Source organism: Netta rufina (genome assembly GCF_964035555.1).
Source record: "Netta rufina genome assembly, chromosome: 14".
Taxonomy (NCBI): domain Eukaryota; kingdom Metazoa; phylum Chordata; class Aves; order Anseriformes; family Anatidae; genus Netta; species Netta rufina.
In genome coordinates this window covers 15,923,150-15,942,911 of record NC_140137.1, presented here as the reverse complement: position 1 = coordinate 15,942,911, position 19,762 = coordinate 15,923,150, and the positions used below count along the sequence as shown (strand labels likewise).

At 40.5% G+C, this 19,762-nt stretch overlaps 1 protein-coding gene across 2 annotated transcripts; it reads right to left on the bottom strand.

The window, feature by feature from the left end:
* Positions 1–1,399: 1,399 nt before the first annotated feature.
* On the bottom strand, positions 1,400–12,191 carry CLK4 (CDC like kinase 4). Of its 2 annotated transcripts, XM_084295226.1 has the most exons (14): positions 12,078–12,191; positions 10,251–10,310; positions 9,470–9,627; positions 8,181–8,406; positions 6,892–6,982; positions 6,409–6,475; positions 4,681–4,797; positions 4,425–4,591; positions 4,226–4,320; positions 3,022–3,151; positions 2,607–2,689; positions 2,121–2,200; positions 1,828–1,915; positions 1,400–1,745 (listed from the first exon to the last, which is right to left on the bottom strand). In XM_084295226.1, exons 2-14 carry the CDS (start codon positions 10,302–10,304, stop codon positions 1,608–1,610), a joined length of 1,494 nt encoding a protein of 497 aa, XP_084151352.1. In that variant the 5' UTR covers positions 10,305–10,310; positions 12,078–12,191; the 3' UTR covers positions 1,400–1,607. The 2 variants fall into 2 exon arrangements, with proteins under 2 accessions (XP_084151352.1, XP_084151353.1); XM_084295227.1 differs by lacking the exons at positions 6,892–6,982; positions 8,181–8,406 and having other exon boundaries at positions 12,078–12,151.
* Between the last annotated feature and the right edge of the window lie 7,571 nt (positions 12,192–19,762).

Genomic DNA, 19,762 nt, shown 5'->3' with positions numbered 1-19,762 from the left:
TAGAACTGTTTTGGTTTGTACCGTGTATGCTGAAACGCTCAGCCAAGTACCTGCTTTGCTCCTGAGAAAAGTGACGGAAAGTATTGGTGGAGGAAGCTAGGGCCGAAATTCACTGCTGTCCTCCTCAGTCCCACCAAAGGCACTGCTGACCTGGATGGTACCAACTGCTGAGTTCTGTCACACAGAGAAGAAACAATGATGCAAAGAACCCAGGAAGAGGGGTGTCTGTATTATGAGATATAATCAAGCACAGTAGGTGGCACTGGTTACAGAAGATAAGCTTTCAAAGCCTCGCCTCAGCTGTAGTCTCTCCCCAGCTCAGAGATATGCATGTCTGGAGCCTCTTGCAAATTAAGCCTTCTCCCTGCCCCACACATCAGAGGAACGCAGACACCAGTTTAAAACCTTACTGTGTTTGAGGACTTGCACAGCAAGCACAGAACCTGAAGTGAGGCTCCTGCAGAGCTGAAACAATTTACTGGTCCTCTCCTTAAGACTTGCATGCCAAAGACTGCAATAAATGGCTAAAACTTGCAAATTGCATCTAGACTGGCAGACAGCCTGGATGAGCCCTACCATCCCTCCCGTTCAGCAGTGAGAAAGACAGAGAAAAGAGTAACTTAAACGTAAGAGAGCAAAAACTACGTAAGAAAGTAGATTAAAGAGGCTTATGAAGCAGTACCACTCAGCACTAAAGTTCAGGAGTTACGGCACAGAACCCATCCTCCTCCCTCCTATATTATAGCCTGATGACAGTGCTTCCCTGTTGTCAAGGTTACTTATCAGTAATTACAGATCAAGCTCCACAAAAATATGTAGTTGAAGACTTCAGGCTTGTTACTACTGCAAGAGAAAGGCTTAAATACGCCACAACCACTTCAGAGTATTTCTTGTTTTTTTTTTTCAGGGGCAGTACAGTCCTTCAAAAAAAAAAAAAAAGCTAGCATTTATGTGATAAGTTAATTAAAACAGTACTGAAAATATGAAATGTTACTTTCCATCCTTACCTATAAATTTGCCTGGAAATACTTACCACTAAGAACACCAGATGAGTTTCCAGTCTCTAACTAGACTCCTTTTAAAAGAGCAACATATGCTGTTTAAAAGGAAGTTTTGGGAAAAAGGGAATCCACGAGAGGTTATCTACTTAGATTTTAAACTCCCATCTTCAATCATGCTTCCAAATACTAGAAAAAGTTATTTTATACCACGTTCTTAGGTAAGCATAGCCCTTGAAATCTTGGGTCTAACATTTAAAGAAAGCTAGCTGAAAATGTTTCATACTTTAAAAAAACTTGGTTAGCTAGCGCATGGACTACTCATCCAAAAAGTCAAGTGATTAACTAACCCTACCTACAGGAAGAGAATGAAGTTTCAAAGACAGAACTATTTTCAAAAATGAAAATTACTTTATTTTTCACTTTGATATCCATAATCAAGACTACAACTGTTCAACAAGATAAACATGACAGTTATACAAAACATATGTAAATATTTACAGACTTAACTGTACAAAATAATTTAAAGTTTACAAAAGTTTCATGCAACCTCTGTTGACTGACACAGTCTAGGAAATCTCCTTGGAGAAGTGTAAAAGATCTTTGAATTTATTTTTTTAATGGTTCAAAAAAAGGATGCTGCAAAGCTTCATCAAGAGTAATTCTTTTGGCTGGATCATATTCCAGCATCCTGCGAACAAGGTCAAACAGACTTTGATGATCTGTGTCTTGGCAATGCATGAATTCCTGAAACGAGAAAAAAAAAAAGTATTTGAGAGATCTTTCACAATTGCAAATCTAATACAATAATCAAAATCCTCAGTCTTACCTTTAGAGGCTTACAGCGTCGCCTGACGTATCTACCTGCAGAGCTGTGTTCATCCCAGTCCAGTTGGTCATGGTGAAAATAGTGTTTTCTGCATGACAAGAAAAATGATTTTAAGATAGTTGAGACTATTTAATTCAGCTAAAGCTGACAATTTCTTACAATAGACTAGCAGGTAACAAGCCTGGAAGTCTTTCTTCATTTTCAGGAGCTCACAACTAACAATGGAACCTTTAAAATTCCTTTTATAATAGAAATATTATAAAGGCAACTTACTCCTTTTATAACGTACTTACCTGGACTTTTTGATCATGTGAGCTGGTAGAGGCCCTAGTATTCTTTCCATCATTGCCAAGTGTTCTTTACTATCATGCGTCTGTGTGGAAAAAAAGCAATGAACACACTTAGATTTTTCTACGCTCCAACACTTGACAACAACACTCATCTATTAACAATATGCTTGACAAGGCATCACCATATTATCTTTAGACACCACCCCAAGTTTTGTATGAATGTTTACTTTATTCCTAATTTCAGCAGCACCCTCAAACTCTAGACATGTTTCATTAGCCAAGAAGCTACAGTAGGTATCTTAAATGGTCTGAGGGAGACGTCCACACCATCATGTTTTCATATATGCATGCTGCCTTTACAACCTGATCTCTGCAATATTTGAAACTTGTCAGGTTATGCCTTTCAAACTAACGGTTAGGTAGATATTATTAAAAGATCAAAGTCAGAAGCCTGTAACAAAAACATTTGATTTAAATTCACATACACACCTGAAAAACTGTAAACCCCAGGTAATACTCAATTAGAATACATCCAATACTCCAAACATCACAAGGCTGCGACCATCCCAGTGCTGCAAAACAGGCAAAGTTGGTTTACTTTTTAATATATTCTCAAACTCTGTAATCCACAAAGGATATCCCCAGGTTTCATGCAATTACTGATGCCTATTTCCCTCCCTCCATACCTCTCCCCAAACCTTGGTTGTTAAAGGGGGAAAGGAAAGTGTTTGGACTTGTGTTCTTACAGTATTTCTTTTACCCCTTACTCTCAAAAAATTTAACAGCACCATCTGTAAGAGATGACTGAATTGTCAGAACCATGAGCAACCACTCCAGTTTACAAAATAAAGACATCGGAATGAACTGTAATAAGCTGTCAGAAGGTCTGAAAGTCTCTACTGACCTAAGATAACCTCAGGAGCTCTGTAATGTCTTGTAGACACTAATGTGCTGTGATGTTCATCATCAAAAGTTGCACTTCCAAAATCAACAACTTTTATGTCTGTGTTTTTTAAAGTGCGTTCATCTCGCTTCTGTAAGAGAATCCAAATGCCATTTTTTAGTATTTTTAGAAGCATGCTTAGAGGCAAAAGATACCACATTACCAGTTGAAATCATCTTTCAAGTTCCAATTAACCATCATGCTAAAGATTAAACCTATGTAACAAAACACTCCTTTGCAATACATCGATTCCTTTTCAGCCCCAGCTCCAAGGAAGAAGAGCAGAACACATAAAGCAATTTAATCTGAATACTCAAAGCTGAGTATCTAAAGACCTTCCCACAGTAAGAGTTCCTTTTCTCTTTAGATAACTAACTGAAGTTACTGTTGAGGTTAACAGTCTTGTTTTTTGCTATCCATTGGTACATTCATATAATTCTATATAATTTTTCCACTTATATAATTTTAGCTCTTGAAAGCGAATTAATAAATAAAAATGAGCCTCATGCATAACTAGATGTATTGATGCCCATACTGCTTTTCTGTTTCTAGGAAGCTTCTAAACTTTGAAAAAAGAGCACCAGAATAAAAAGAATTTTTTTTTTTTTCTCATAGTACAGCCAAGTTCTCATCCTAACATTGCATGTCTGAAGTGTTTTCTTGAGGACTGATCAAGAACAGTCCTATTCTCGGCCCATGCCAATTATCAATGTCACATGTTGATCACAAAGAGAATTCATCTTGGCTACTAAGCCTGCTGAGCCAAGGGCTGCTACATGGCCTTCAGGGTAATCAAATAGAAAGCAAGACCCGACATACTTCTCAAAACTTACAGATACTTTAAAGAAAGGGATTCAAACAGCTCATTAAAGAAAAATGAAGGAAAAAAATCTTGCCAAATTTAAAGCCATTAACATAATGCTTCTTATTAATGCCAGAACTTCATTAAACAGCAAAGAATTTAGCTAATGATCAGATGAAACACTTCAGTTTGAATTGGAGCAATGTTACCAGCTTAGCAGAAATCCAACACGTCCCAAAGGACACAAGAAATCTAGGAAGCATAACTGATTATCACTTGACCTTTTTATATATAGAAAGACTACTTTTTAAGAAGAGTTCAGATGAAGAAGTTCAGTGCTGAGAGGAAAAACAAAAAACTTACCATTTTTGCATTGTACTTCACTATGTAATCAGACTCCACAAACAAGATATTTTCAGGCTTTAAATCGGTATGAGTTAATTTATTGTGATGTAAAACTACAAGGAAAAAATGAAAAAAATCCATAATTGATACTTTGATTTCCTAAAGGAAAAAAAATAATATAGCAACATATTTGATAAAAGTACTGAGATTTACTTACAGTTTATAGACTGGCAGATTTGATAAGCCATGTTTCTAATGTCATTAATATGAAATGGCAGAAAGCTGTTTTCCTTAATAAAATCATATGTGCTAAGTCCCAGCAGCTCAAAAACAATGCAAACGTGGCCATGATGATCAAACCACTCCAGCATCTGAACACAGCGGCTTGAAAGAGAAATATATAAACACATGAAAACTCAATTTACTGAACCTTTTGCCAAGCCCTTAGCGTGCCATTCCCCTTTTACACTTACAAAGTGCTGCTTGGATCCATGGTGTTTAAGTGTTCCAATACCTGTATTTCTGAACGGGCTGCTTCCCGGTATCTACCAACATTTTTCACAATTTTAACTGCTACATGCATTCCTCTCCTTCAAAAGAAAGAAAAGTACCACAAATTGAATCAATTACTGTGAAATATCTACAGTCCCAAAGTCACAATTTTGAGCTGGATTAGGGGAACATGACTTAAGGACATTGCAAAGAAAAAATCAGTATAAAAACATTTCTGGTCAAGTTCATATACCCACAGCATATGCTACATAACCTACTTCTCAGTCTTATTATCTCATTTAAGGTAGAACAAGCATCAGGAATCTACCTGAAAGATGACTCGAAAACAGCAAAGCTCTCATTTGAAAAACCTACTACAAAAATTTATCAGATTTCTGCAACTTGAGTAACTTCTGGCTCTTTTTCAGTGCTCCTATAGAATCAGGGGAAGTAAGTAATTTATTTTAATATCTGAACATTTTGTACTAGTGAAGACAGACCTGCACTCAGTGTAACATTCAAATTCTAATGCAATTACTTAAATGAAACAGATACACATAGGCCATTCTATCCTATCCACTAATGGACAATTTTTAATTGTCTCTAGAGTTATTTAGATTCTAATGACTTGAGAATGCTGTCTGCCTTTACAACATGACCTCAAGCTCCTGAACAGTCTTTATTTGTGAAATGACCGAATACACCACAGCCTCAGGAAACAAACTACAACTGCTTCTTTATACTGAAGTGCAGATATAAAACATATGGTTGATATAACTTGAATCTGGGTTTTACTAATTTAATTGTTTAAATGTCTCAGAATACACAAGTTGTAGAAATACAACAATTTCTTTTTCTCCAGTGAAGATGCGATCACACTGAAGTTACCATGCTATCAAAAAAGCATGACTCGATTACTGCGCATGCAGAGAAAGCTGAAAGGATTAAGCCTGATTATGAAGACTGAAGCAAAGAAATTTACAGCTTGAGCAGTTCCAAGCAGTTGCTTTCCACTAAGAATCAAAACTATATTCTCAGCATCTCACTGCATCATCCTCAGTCTCTTAATTCGTTTCCATACTCTGCAAACACCTGCACATCCTCTAGTTACGGCAACAGTGGTTGTAGAACCAGCCGAAAACCATAATGAAGGAACACAGTTCTTCCCTTTTAAAAAAGGGCAGATGATATCTACTTAGATATATTCCTAATTCGGAGTCTATTCCATGTGCTTATACAACTTCTATAGAATATACAAAGGTTTATTTTTGAAAGGAATCCTCTCTAGGCAGATGTTTCCCAAGACAAATGCAGTCAAGGAAGTTTATTGTTAAAGACAGATTCTCAAGATCTAAGAGAAAAAGTAGCCAAAAATATTTCTCTGTATGCCATCTTGCATAAAGTTAATAACATGCAAGGGCCTTTCACAGAGGAAAAGGAAAAAAAAATTATAGAATTGAAAGCAATGACTGAAGAACCTTAAAAATGATCAAGGAACAATACTGTTTCCATCCAAAAAACCTTTAAAAATTTTCAACCAGAAGTCACCTGAAAAGGTAACTCAGATCAAAATAAAACCACTTCTTTTTTAAATATACTGCAACACTATCTGAACCACAACTTACTTTCTTTTGAAGAAAACATTCTAGAACTTTCATTTCTGAGCTAAACAGCATTGTCAGTAAGTACATCTCATGACAAACACTTACATATCATGATCTATACACTCCACTACTTTTCCAAAAGCTCCTTCTCCTAAAGTCGCAACGATTTCATCTAAAAAGAACAAACACAAGTTAGAATTATGCAACGACTTAACCAAGAATGAATATTACTAATGTAGATTAAAAAATGTGCCATTACAAAAGCATAATTACTTTAAATCTCAGCATCTGAACGTGTTATTTATTCGACAGTTGTCATGAAAACAGTTAGCCAAAAAAACAAAAACAAAAAACTATCTCTTGTTCTAATCTCAAGATTCAAGTTCATTTACTACTTGGAACTTTTTGAACACAGTACTTAAATTCTACAGAAAAGAAGATATGCAAAAAAAATAAAACAAAAAAGCACAAAAAAAAACAAAATAAAAAGAGCAATGAAGATTTCTTTAGCCCCCCTCCTCTGACATACTATTCTAAACAGATTTTTTGCTGAAAAGTTTTTAAGAAGTGTTGAAAAATGTTCTATACATCTTGCTCTTAGAACGTCTCCACTTTCACAGATCAGGTGACCCTCCTCATCATCCTCTACACTCCTGGATCTTTTCCTTCGGTGACTCTTCTGGAAACGGCACCAAGATCGTCCAGCCAATCAATATATCAGAGTGAATTCAGGGCAGAATACGCAATTCATTCAGCGGGGAGATATTCAGGCATTCAGTTACGCACCAGGCCACGAACAGTTGGCAGGAGCAATTTCAAATTCAGTCCCCAGAAATTCACAGGGCACAGTTTATGTTACAGAAGAAAAACATGGCAAGGAACAGATTTTCAGATAAATACTTAAAGTGATAAGGCAACAGAAAAAAAAACAACACAATTTTGACTCTCAAACAGTGGCTTAATTGAAGACAGATTAAGACTGCAACGTCACTATTTCTAATACTTTGCTATCAAACAGCAAAAAGCAGTTATTTATTTATATAGCTAAGCTTACAGTCAGGTGAAACGTTACTCTTTAAAACATACAATTCTTGTCATCTAAATATTATCAGCTATCGAGTAATTTTACTTCCCTCATGTAAGGAGAGTGAAGAAAAATTACTCTCAAGCCCTTGATCTGCATTGCATAGTCTAATACATTTTGCCATTTCTATTGCAGAAAGGTGATTGAAATACTTGGACCTGAAGATTTATCAGTGGGCATCACGCCAGCAATGAGAAATTCACACAGCATGCCTTCAGAGAAGGCAAGCAGCAAGCTTATCCCACCTTCAGTAAGACATTAGCTGCCACTGGTCAGGCACGTGACTTATCAAAATTTTCTGAAATCAGGCGTAGAATTGTGCAGCTTCTTCTGATCAATTTACCAGACATGCATGTTTCATACCCCCCGTTACATTAAAAAAGTACATTACTTCAATTATTTTTATTAATAGGACGGATGGCATCTCACAGCCTACTTGAAAAACAAGTAGTTCACTATGCTCTAAGACTGAAGTGATAACTGCACTGCAAAACAGCTCAGTTACCTGTCTTCACTTTCAAGATAACATTTTTCAGATTAATCCCCAGCGATCTAGCTGCTGGCCACCTACATGCCCAGTGTGTAACTGGTACTGATAATCCCCCCAATATCCTGATCCAAAACCTCAACTGAGAACATATTCATATGCTCACAACTGGATTCAATTACAAATCCTTTATTAATAAAATAATATTTCCCCAAAGTACTGTGACCAGGAATTGAAGTTCTAGCACTTGCTTAAGAAGTCTATTACCACTAATTCATTAATAATAAAGTTAAAAATTACTCATACCGAATGTGATTGGTGACTGGAGCAATGATGTCTCTTATGCTTCCTTTTATGACTACTTTTCCTGCTCCGACCAGAGGATTTGCTATAGTGATGATGGTGACTCTTTTCATAGTCTCTGTGATAATGCCTGTGGTCATATACTTCACAGAAGTCATTTCTGTATTCCTCAACATATCTCCGGTCATGATGGTCTCTTTCATTTATGGCTCTATCGTCCAAATAATGACTGAAAATATATTTTAAGTGAATGTTCTCCACTTCAAAAACTTGAGGTTCCAACAAGATAAGTGATTGAGCTGAGTTACAGAGTTACACAGTATCTGTCTTTACAACAAGAAAGTTTTCTAATCAACTCCCTCCTCAAAAGAAGCGGAGCTTTTCTCATTACTTTATTGGGATCTAATGACATTGTCAGTCCAAAATACATAGCCATCCACAGGAACAATATATCATCAGTCCACAGTTTGCACAGTAATAAAGAAATTCGGCCTCAAAAAGTAGAGAGACTTCCTAAATATACCAAGCAACTCAATTACAATTTCCAAAGACACAATATCGAATGCTCTTAATACAGTAATAATCCTTCTACGGTTTCAAAGCTCAAAACATTTAAAAAAAATAAAACCTGGAGATTCTGAGGTAAGCAGCATTGATCTTAGTACTCTACCCTAAACATTAAGTACTTCAGGAAGTATCTGGAGCAAGGATCTTCTCTGCCCAGAAAAAAAATAAATTAAGAAAGCTGCAGAGGCAAAGAGCCCCCATATTGCTGTACACCTACCCCTTCCAGCATTTTATAAGCATGAGTATGAGCTCTTAAAAGAGTTCCATGGGATCTTCTTCTCAAGGGAAAAACAGAAAAACACATCCTTCCAGTGAAAGCAGTGTGGGAGAAAAAGCAAACCACCTCCAAATTAGTAAGAGAAATCTAACTCATACTTACCACTGCATTAAATGACTAAACAAACCTTCTCTTCCCCTCCTTCTGCTCACATTAAGTAAACGAACAGACATACTTTTCACTTGAAATTTAATATTGAACATATTCAATGCCAACACTTAACTGATAACAGAGAAACAAACTAGTAAGCATTCACTGTTTTTATTAAAGAACTTCTATTTAGTGATTCGGGTACTGTGTTAACAAAACCAACTACCTCTTCAGCTTGTCTTAAGTGAGTCAAACTTAAAGACTCACCAGCTCTGGGCATTTAAAACCTCATATCCTGAAAGTCTGTTTATTTTAGGCACATTAAGAAATTATCACTACACGATTCAGAGTCTTGTACCTTTCCGAAACGTGATTTGGCTTATAGTGCTTGCTTTCTTGTCCACTACTGTGGGACCTTTTCCTGCGTTTACGGCTGCTGCTGTGCTTTCTTTGATCCCAGCTCCTTCTATCATCCCACTCAGGGCAATGACTTTGTTTTGAGTGCCGCATCTTCCACTAAACAAACAAAAACACAACAAAAAAAACACACATAGAAGACAGAAGTGTTACACTGGGATTTGTAGTTGCAAGTCAGATCTAGAAAGAACCATTTCCTCAATCCTCTTTCCTTAGCTTTGCCCATGCACTACTTTGTTTTTGAGTGAGCAGAGTTACCTCATCCCAACACTGTTACAAAACACAATTCAAGATTAAATAGGCCAGCTCATCTTCACTAATAGCTTCAAACATGTTATTAAAGTCTGTTTTAAATAAACTCTCAGGTGACTAAAGAGAACCATTTCCTTAAATAGCCTCCCATGGAGAGAGGCCTTAATCTTCAAATATTCTCTGAAAAAATCACAGATTTGGTTCTTTACATTGTACATAAATTACTACATGAAAACCAAGTATGTCCAACTAGCCTAAAACATCTCTCACAAACCTCTTTACAAATCACTATTGAAAAAAAAAGAAAATTAAACATCTCTGTTTAAGTTGTAGCGACAATCACAGCAAATATTGATAAATTAATAATATAATTGCAGTCCTATAAACCAAACCACTATTTTTGAGGTCTGTTAGCACACGAGTAAGCAGTTGTTTTACAATACAGCTGATTTGCCAAAGACAAAACCCACCAGCTCCTGTTGCTGGACGTTATATGCAGGAATTCTGTGTTCAAACAGGTACATGCACAACTGAAAAAGAAAGCAAAACACAGCTGTAGGATTAGGAACATATCAAAAGCAACCACATTCATCCTTTAGCAGAAAAATTAAAACCAAGAAACATCTTACATATCCGTTTCAGCGTATTCTAAAGAATTAACTATGAAAGGACAAGTAAGATTTCCATTGCATTTGTTGACAGGAAGAAAAGTAGTTTAGAAAGAAATATAGCACTAAAAAATAGTGATATATCCTTGTGCAAATTGACACAGAGCAACAATGGTTGCCTCCGCACCAACTATGGGCATGAAAAAGGATACTTTTAGAGCATGTGAATGCTCACGTAAGTGGCAAGCTTCTTCTGAAAGAGAGGTTTTCTGACACACTTCAAATTTCTGACACGTTGGCAGTTAACAACGTCTATATCGGTATTTTTTTTCCCTTTTTTCTTTTTACAGTAATGTTTTAAACTCTGCAAAAATACGTGACTGGTGCAACCTTTGCATCAGTCACGATGCAAGTCACCTAAAAATCTTACTCATTTACCATGCATTAGTAAGAAATAAAAATACTGATGCATCTAAAGACCAATCATCGATCCTAAAGAAACAAGATAAAATCTGTTACTCCTTCATTTACAGGTCCGATTTTCTTATCTTCTTACCTAATTCAGCAGCCATTTTTCTCTATTTTCGACCTACACAACTCAAGTTACGAAACACACCAAGATTTCAGTTACGGCACTTCCGAGGTGAGAAGTGCTTTGTGCCCCACGCCCTACTCAATAATAGGTGAATTCAGGATCTCACCTATGACCCCTCCCCCGTTTGCCAGAAAGCAGCCTGCAAGAAAGCCCTGTAATGGATAAAGAAATACCTAAATAAAAGCCCCGTGAAAGAGTGCTGCAAAGGGAGGTTTTGGGGTGGAAAAATAACCACAGAAATCTCGAGAAAAAGGTTTGGTTGAAGATTAACTGCTACTTAACTACACTTTAGTCCTCAGAGAATGAGCAAAATCTAGACAGAATTTGCGTGTTCTTGGCTAAAGGAGCCAAGTAAACGCAAACTGGCAAGTAATTGTTAGAAAATCGATCTGTGCGAGGCCCAAAGCGGCCAAAACCCATTTTACAGTATGATCCATTTTAGGATTTAAAAAAAAATAATAAAATATGCCCTTCCTCTAAATTTCTGCTGAGGCGCCTCCGTTACGTAACGCCGCCAGCCGCCTTCCCCACACGCGGCCCTGAGCAGCTCGAGGGCCGCCCTCGCCCCCGCGCCGTGCCACAAGGCTCCCGAGGGACCCCCACACACAAAAAAAATAAAATAAAAATAATAAATAATAATAATAATGATGATGAAAAAAAATGCCCGGGGCAGGCCGCAGCGGCCCTGCGGGAGCTGCACACGCAGCACTTTTGTAAATGCAGCTGGCAGGCGGCGCAGGGCAAAGGCCTCGCTGCGCCAGCACCGAGCCCGCCGGGCCTGGGAACGGGGAGGGGGAACGGGCAGGCCCCCAGCAGCCGCCCCCTGCCCCTGCCCAGCCCCAGCCGCCACCCCCAGCCCCCTCCCGGCCGGGGGAGGTCAGGCTCGGCCCCGCCGCCCCCCCCGGGCAGGCCCCGGCCCCCTCAGTCCCCTCAGCCGCCCGTACCCGCGCGGCCCCCGCCCCGGCCCCCTCAGGGCCCCGCTGCCCCCTCAGCCCCTCAGGCAGCCGCTGCGCCCCGCGGCCTCCCCCCGCTTGGAGCAGAGAAGGGAAGGAGGGAGAAGGAGCCCCTCCGGGGGGAAGGAGCCCGCCGCTTACCGCTGAGCACCGAGGCGAGCGAGCCCCGCGGCCGCCCTGCGCGCCCCAACAAAATGGCGGCCGCCGCCCCGCGCCCCGCAGCTCCTTCCTCCTCCTCCTCCTCTTCCTCCTCCTCCTCCTCCTCCTAGCCCCGCCCACCTCCGGCGACGCCGTGCGCAGTGACGTCACGCGGCCGCACGACGGCTCGGCCCCGCCCCCTGCGGCGCTCAGGGGCAGAGCGCGGAGGTCGCTGAGGGGACAGAGGGGAAGGGGGGGGCCCTGGGGAAGGTACCAGGCACGGTCCCGGTTGGGAGCTCTGAAGCAGCTCTGTCAGATCGCACTGAACAGGGAAATTGCTGCTGACAGACCGCAGCACCTCGCACTGAGCGAGCCGTGTGTGTGCAGCAAGCCCCCAAAGCACTTGGTACTGAGGGGCACCTTTGGTTTTGTGCTCCTAAAACTCCCATTAAAGTTCTCCCGCCAGCGCGTGTAAAATAAGCATTTCAATCTGCTTTTCACTACGTTGAAAAACCCATTTCTCTTTTTTTTAAGATGAGAAAGTAACACACAGAGTGTTGATGGCCATTTGGTTTCCCTTCGTTTTTAAAAGCCTCGTTACCTCACGGCCCTTGCTGTGCCTCACTGTCAGTGCCCAGCATGGCCTTGGTGCCCGTGGTTTGCTATTTTAGCGTGTAAGTGACCGGCCATTACTTATAAAGAGCACCAACATCTGCAAAACGTCTTCTGAACATCCCCCGATACATCCCCATCCACTGATACATCCCCGCCTTAGCAATGCTCTCAGAGCACAAGCAACATGAGAGAGATGAGGAGGGACGAAGCGAAGCATACGGCGAGACAACGGGCACATGGCAGGAACGCTGCCCACGCCGAGGGCTCTGCACCCGCTCCCTGCCCATCCCACAGCTCTCTGCCACGGGGGCGATGCCTCAGGTATTCAGGACAGCCATGAGAGCTCTTGAAGAAAGGCTGGTGGCAAACCAGTGCCCCGTGTCGCTGGCAGGGCAGATGAAATGGGATGTGACAGAAGCACGTTGTCTGCCTTCCTTACCGCCTCTTCCGGAGTCTCACTTCTGCTGTTTTTGTCTTGCCACGTAAATACACAACAGGCACTTCTACAGGGTCCAGCAGCTCAGAGGTAGTTTGGGGAAGTCCCACTTGTTGGGACAGAATAGGTTGTAGCTGAAGGGAGTACCAGAAATAACCGTACCTTGAAAGGCAGGAAACACTTGGTTCTAGGGCTTTGTGTTTCTCGCCTGTTAGGAAAAATGATTTTCAGACTGAAAAGGGGGTGGAAACAACTATTGTTCGTTATGAAAATGCGGTGAATGGGAGCTGGTTAAAAGTTACCATTTTAAGTTAAAGGTATTCGGCTGATGACTGAAGGAGGAATAAATCTGTCAGAAGCTAAGAATAATTAGCTTTTTATTATGAACCTTTTTGAAGAAAAAAAGGGGTGTATAAAGGTCATAACTTCTTCACATCAGACATACATGAAGTAAATGAAAGAAATTTCACACTGAAGCAAAAACCTTACAACAGATTTTATAGAAAGTATTCTGAGTGTTACAAAGCAGACTTTCAAATATTGCTCTCTTTGTGCTGAACGGAGTCCAGTGCTTTCAGAAACACCTGTACAGACGTTCCAAAGAAAAGCAGCATTGAAAGCAGTCAATTTTCCTTCCTGTTCAGGAGGTGGCAGTGGAGACCCAGCAGCAGAGAGCCCTCAGGCTGCTGGAATTGAGGTGGCATCGCTGGGAAGGACGAAATCAGAAGTTTCCTGGCCGTGCCCAGGTTCTGTGGTGCAAACAAAGCACCAGCTGCTCTAGGATGGGAATGAGCTAACGGTGAAAAATCAAATGAGAGGAATTTCATCTTTACAGCAATGGGAAGGAAACCCTTTTGAGTGCATTTATAGCTACTTCTGTTGCCAACTCGTGTGGTATTTACTTTGGTTTATAAGAGGTATTTCCTTTTTTAATTAGACTCCACAATGCCAAATGTATGCACAACTTGAGTAAGTAACACACAACACAAGCATGCTTTCATTCACTCTGTACGACAGAATACATTACGTTTCAGTGTTATTGTCCTGGTGGGGGACATTTGTGCACGTATGAAAAACTACATTCAAAACATTTGCTTCCAAAATGCAATATTGTGTTGGTTGCTCTTTCCAGTTCTTTACAGCGGGAGGTGATCCATCCTCACAGCAGCCATTTGCGAGATGAAAAGCTCATCTACTTCTTTCGTTGTTTGGATACAAAATTTAATATGAGGTGACTGCCTTGCCCAAAGCCCCAGAAAGAGGCACAATGGCAGAGCCAGAAATTCCTGGCCTTGACTACTTCCAGTGCTGGGCTTGCTTTCTCTTAATTAAAGATGCATTGGTTTTGTTATCCTCCCTCTGGTTAGTGTCAGAGGCTGGCTGATTAGTACTTGTGCTTTGCCTTTAGTTGTTTATGGATTTCTGCAGTTCCAGGGTTTGTTTTTCATAGTGATGGAGGGAATATCATAGAACTCGACTGGGTGGTAGCAGCTGTAGGGGCTCAGGGACGGTAATGACAGTAATGACTCTGTTTAGGAGAGTCTGAACAATGGGGATGGAAAAAGCAATCAGGAGCCTTTCTAAGATATGTTGGGGAAAAAAAAAAAAAGTGTTATTCATATCACAAAGCACTATAACTAATGATCGAGCAAGGAGGCGTCCCAGATTGTTGTGGTGTGTGTAAATTCAAGAGAGAATAGGAACTGGAAAACACAAATAGGAAATGGAAAAATGCAAACATTCATCCACAGCAAATTAAGGTCTGGGCTCGGGGACACATTTCCCTTATTAATGAGTTACTGGAGATTTTCTTGGGAAAGCAGTGGCCCAGAAACTTTGTGTGAGCATGTGCACTTGTGTTCATTCCCAAGCGCATTGTGAAAAGTCACGGCCGAGTGATGGGATTGTTCCCTCTGAGCTGTGGTAGGGGGCAGGCTGGAATTGCCTGTGCTGCCGGCAGCATGTTCATGGCCGTATCAACACGTTAAGGGCAACCCAAATGCTGTGCCTTAAATGCCTGGCAGGTTGCCACTCAGGCAAGGTGTTTGCTCTGCGGTGTTTTTGCTGATTTTAGCTTCTGGCCACGCGCTGTGCCTGCCCTGATGGGGTCCCCTTGGGCTGAGCTGACCCGATCCGTTCCCTTTTATTGCGAGGCTCACGGACGGCTGCAGCTTCAGCTTCTCACCCTCTGCTTGTGGCAGAGCCGAGTCTTCCGAGCACTGCAATGCTTTAGCCTAACAAAGCCTAGACAGGGGGCTTCCCACTGGGAAGCCTCAGTAAGATACAGGTTACAGGACACTCAGTAGAGGATGTAGTCCTTTTTGCCAAGAAGCCTGCCACCGTACTAGCACGGTGCTGAGAATGGGGGCTGCTCACGGCACTTCTGCAGGCTCTGGAGCCCATGGTAGTGCTTACACAGACCTGCCGTCCTCCCTCGTGTAACAGCACAGAACCAGGCTGTGCTGAATAAAAGCAACACACAGAAAACACACAGAAGCAATGTAATGCAGACACTTTTTTTTTTTTTTTTTTTTTTTTTTTTTTAATCAAGGAAACCCCACCACTTATACCTACACAAGAGTTTCACCTCTGAGCCTCCTTCTTTATATAAAGAATTTTAAGCTACTTGCTGCATGGATGTGTCCTGCTGCACATGCTTACTGAAATGGGGCCTTCACCCCATTAGAAGCTCTCAGATTACTGCAATACTAATAAATAATAGAACATGTTTAAACATCAGCTGTACCACAGAACTTTATAGGAACAGACTAAAAATACTCAGGCTGAGGCCCAGCTTTTTGCCTCTCATTACGATACTTTGAGCCTGTAACTATTTGGGAAAATACTTTATAATGAGAAATAAGAGCAATTGTCTCTTTTCCTGGTAGTGTACAGAGCAGTGCAATCTTCTGAATACGAGGATGGAGAGAGAAGCAGTAGAGTAGAAATGAGGAAAAGCAGAAACTACAGGTACTTTTATTTCCACATGCATATTCATGAACTGCTGAGTTGAGTCAGGGGTATCTTTGTATTCTTGGTTTTTCAAAGCAACAAGAGTTTCTTTCCAGCCTATACTGTAATTTAGAGCTGTTGAAATCTCTACGAGAAATAAAACTGAAAAACAAAATACACACAGCTGAGCCAATTTTTCTTTTTTATTATTCTAATTTGACACTCACATTACAAAATTTAGAAACCATAGACAGTTCAGGCAAACTGTTAAAACACAGTATAAATTAGGGGGGTTTAATATATAAATTCTATACATAGGTAAGTTAGCTTGAACATGACTGACAAAAGGATTTCAGAACAATCTTACCACAACTGTATAAAAAGGCATGGAAGTAGGATGGGCACTATAATCATGAACGCGGGTTAAGACATTTTCCACAACAGCTATAAAGCGTAACAATGACCATGCTATCCTGGCGGTGTTCATGTGGGGTACAGTATGCATATTACCATTAACATTTTGCAAGATCTATGTACAGTCACGAAATTATAACAGCCACTTTCAAGTAACTTTTACTGTTTTCTGCCTGCGCAATTAATAAAGTGGTGATATTTGTTTCGAGGACTTCTAACAAATCTACATGGGTTTAGTATTATAGAGGGTAGGGGGATTTCGATTTGACCCAAAAATGCTGATCATAACATGAAATAGCTTAATTTAAAGGAAAAGGTACAGGAAAAGCGGAGCCCCTCACTACTATTGCTCCCACAATCATTATCTACCAGTCTTTTAATCCATATTTCTTTTATTTCCTAGCTTATTCTCGATTAAAAATAAAATAATTTATTTCCCATTTTTCTAAGCACAATTGTAAAACGGAGTTATAACAGATGAAATGTAAGACAAGAATTTGGGTGTCAATATGGGGTAATTTTGGAATGCACATGCTTCCCAGGTGACTGCGGACACATCGTTCCATCTTTGAATTCCTCATTCTGAATATCAGGACAATTCTGCTTACTCATTTTTACCCTGTGTGTTTAGGTCTGTGAATAAACGTTTTGGAATAGCGTGTTCCTGGGTTATAGGTTTAAGATAACTGGTACTGTCACATTTCACAGAACTTGGTAAAAGCGAAAAAAAAATACTAAAATCTGATTTCTCACCTTTATATACCAATGAATACTTGCTTAGAGTCACCAGTTCTGGAACCCAGCAGCTAATTTATTTTCCACCTGCATGGCATACTAGCAGTTTTATTTCTTTTTACAGACTGACTCCTAAGGGAAGTACTTACACGTTTGTAAGACTCGTATCTTGAAACACTTAAATTTAATAGCTGTGTGCTTGTATCGCTCAGGAAGAGTTAGGAGGATTCTGCTGGAACTATTCCTTCCAGTTCAAGGTGAGGACATACTGTAAGTGATAACCCAGCCCGGGCTGTTTTGGAAGTACAGATCATGTCAAGTGTCTAGACTCTAGTCCCTGTTTTCTCAACTCTTCAAACTCCCTTTTTGACTCATGGGCCAAACACCAGGAAAGCGTCATATGCTCAGTTATCCCCAAAAGCCTGGAATTCTAGAAGCACAATTAAACGATGAAAGCAGTGACAGAGTACTGACCAGTTACAGTTCACTGAAGAAGTTGCATTTTTTCTGAAAGGTAGCTGGAAGTTACTGGTCAGAAGTCCATTAAATAGGTTGTGCACATATTAGAAGGAAATTTACTGTACAGATATTTAACTTACAGGACTTGTGAGCTCTGAACTCTAAGTCTTCTGGATTCACGAAGGGCTGGGAATGTTGCTGCACTGCAGTATTTGCCTGGGCTAGCACTTTTAGTGCCAGGGAAGAAGGGAGAAGGACTCCTAACGTGAGAGCTCTGGCGTATGACTGCAGAGCCCCTGTATGGCAGAGAACTAGAAAAATATTGGTACGGCATTTTGCAGAAGCTGTTGATAGAGCAAAATACCACTTCTGTGGAAGGAAAGGTATCAGAGAGAGAGGTGGCATTCTAAGCCACTGCGAATCTACAGCGTTACAGTCTGAGGCTGGCCACAGTGCAAGGCAGGGGATCTAGCCAAGAGTAACTCATATTTACTTTTTTCTGTAACTCAGGTTATCGCCAGAGTTTCAGTGTCTTGCACCTGTGCAGAATGTAGGAAATGCCACCCCTACAAGCTATTAACTTCTAATATACATCTTGCATAGTATAAAAATGCAGAATGTGTTGCCTTGTATGTGCATTAACTTAATGTATTTGATAATTTCTGCATATCTGAAAATATGCAAAAAGAATTGTAAAATAAATAAGTACAAAACAGATTAGCTTCCAGATCTGTTTCATTAAAAAGGCTGACTTGCTTGCTGCCTCCCTGATCAGCTCAGGGACTGGATCTCTACAGAGCAGCTAACACTGGCTGCAGGGAAGGGGACCCACTGCAAGGCAGCGTGCTTTCTTTCCAACATACCCAATGTGAAAACACAAATATGGGAGCAGCTTGCTGCGTGCATCACTTTTTCACTGGATTCTCTCCTGCTTTGGACTGCCCAGCTGCCATTGATGTTAAGAGGAATAGCACATGCACAGGTGTCATTTTCCACTCTGCTGCCATGCTGTGAAATATAAATGTTAACAACCATCAAGGTATTGCTCATAATTCTTACGTACTTATTTTACCATGCTGCTTAGATCTTAAAAATTCTGTCAACTAAATAACAGATTCTCCATTGTTTCAAGTCCTCCAGAGGAACCTCTTTTAGCTTAAAGAATTTTCTTGCAATTATTCTGTTGGACGGAGAGGGAAGTATGTTTTGCCTCAGGTGAACTTCCAAGAATTTCTTACCTTTCAAAAGCAGTGTCCTAGCATCAGAAACCTAAGGGTGCAGGCTCAGATATGGATGTGCACGACAGCTTTGTACAGGAACATCTGAGCAGAGCTGCATCCACCGGTTGGTGTATGTGCTGCCAGACAGACGCCAGCTGGATCTGCACTGCTCCCTTGCCACAATTCAGTAATGCCCTGCACCAACTACCGAGGTAATTTCACTTAACAATGCCTTTTTTAAACAAACAAACAAAAAAAGCCTTTGGCCCACAGTTGAGCCTCTGAGTAGTGACAAAGCAGCTTTTCCATGTTTCCTTGTCACTTCCTAACCCTATTCTGCAGTTACAACAATAATGTTTACAATCAAAGGGGTTTTAATTTCTGAAGAAAGACACTCCTGAGACAGTAGTGCTGATTTCTACCACTTTAAAAGAAAAAAAAAGATTTCTTAAAAGCCAGAAGGCCAAATTTTGCTCTCTGATGAGATAATTCATTGGATCAAATTCAGTCCTTGAATTTGCTGTTGAAACTACAACAATGTCAAAGCAAACTTTTGCCAAGGCTGGATTTTCACCCTGTTAAGTGCACCTGCCCATCCGAGATTTGCAGTTGGCTCAAATGAAAGGCCGAGGACTATAGCAGTTGCCAATGCAATTTAATCCCTATACATAACTTTAAACAGTGTAGTTGCAGGACTGCTCCAAAACCCACCAAAATCAATGGGAATTATTCCTCTGACACATCCCCGTGCTGGGTTTGGTCTCCCTCTATGAAGCAGTCACTGTTAGGCCAGACACCATTAACTGCATAACATTTTTAGACTGATCTGCATAACTATCTTTTCTACTAACACATTT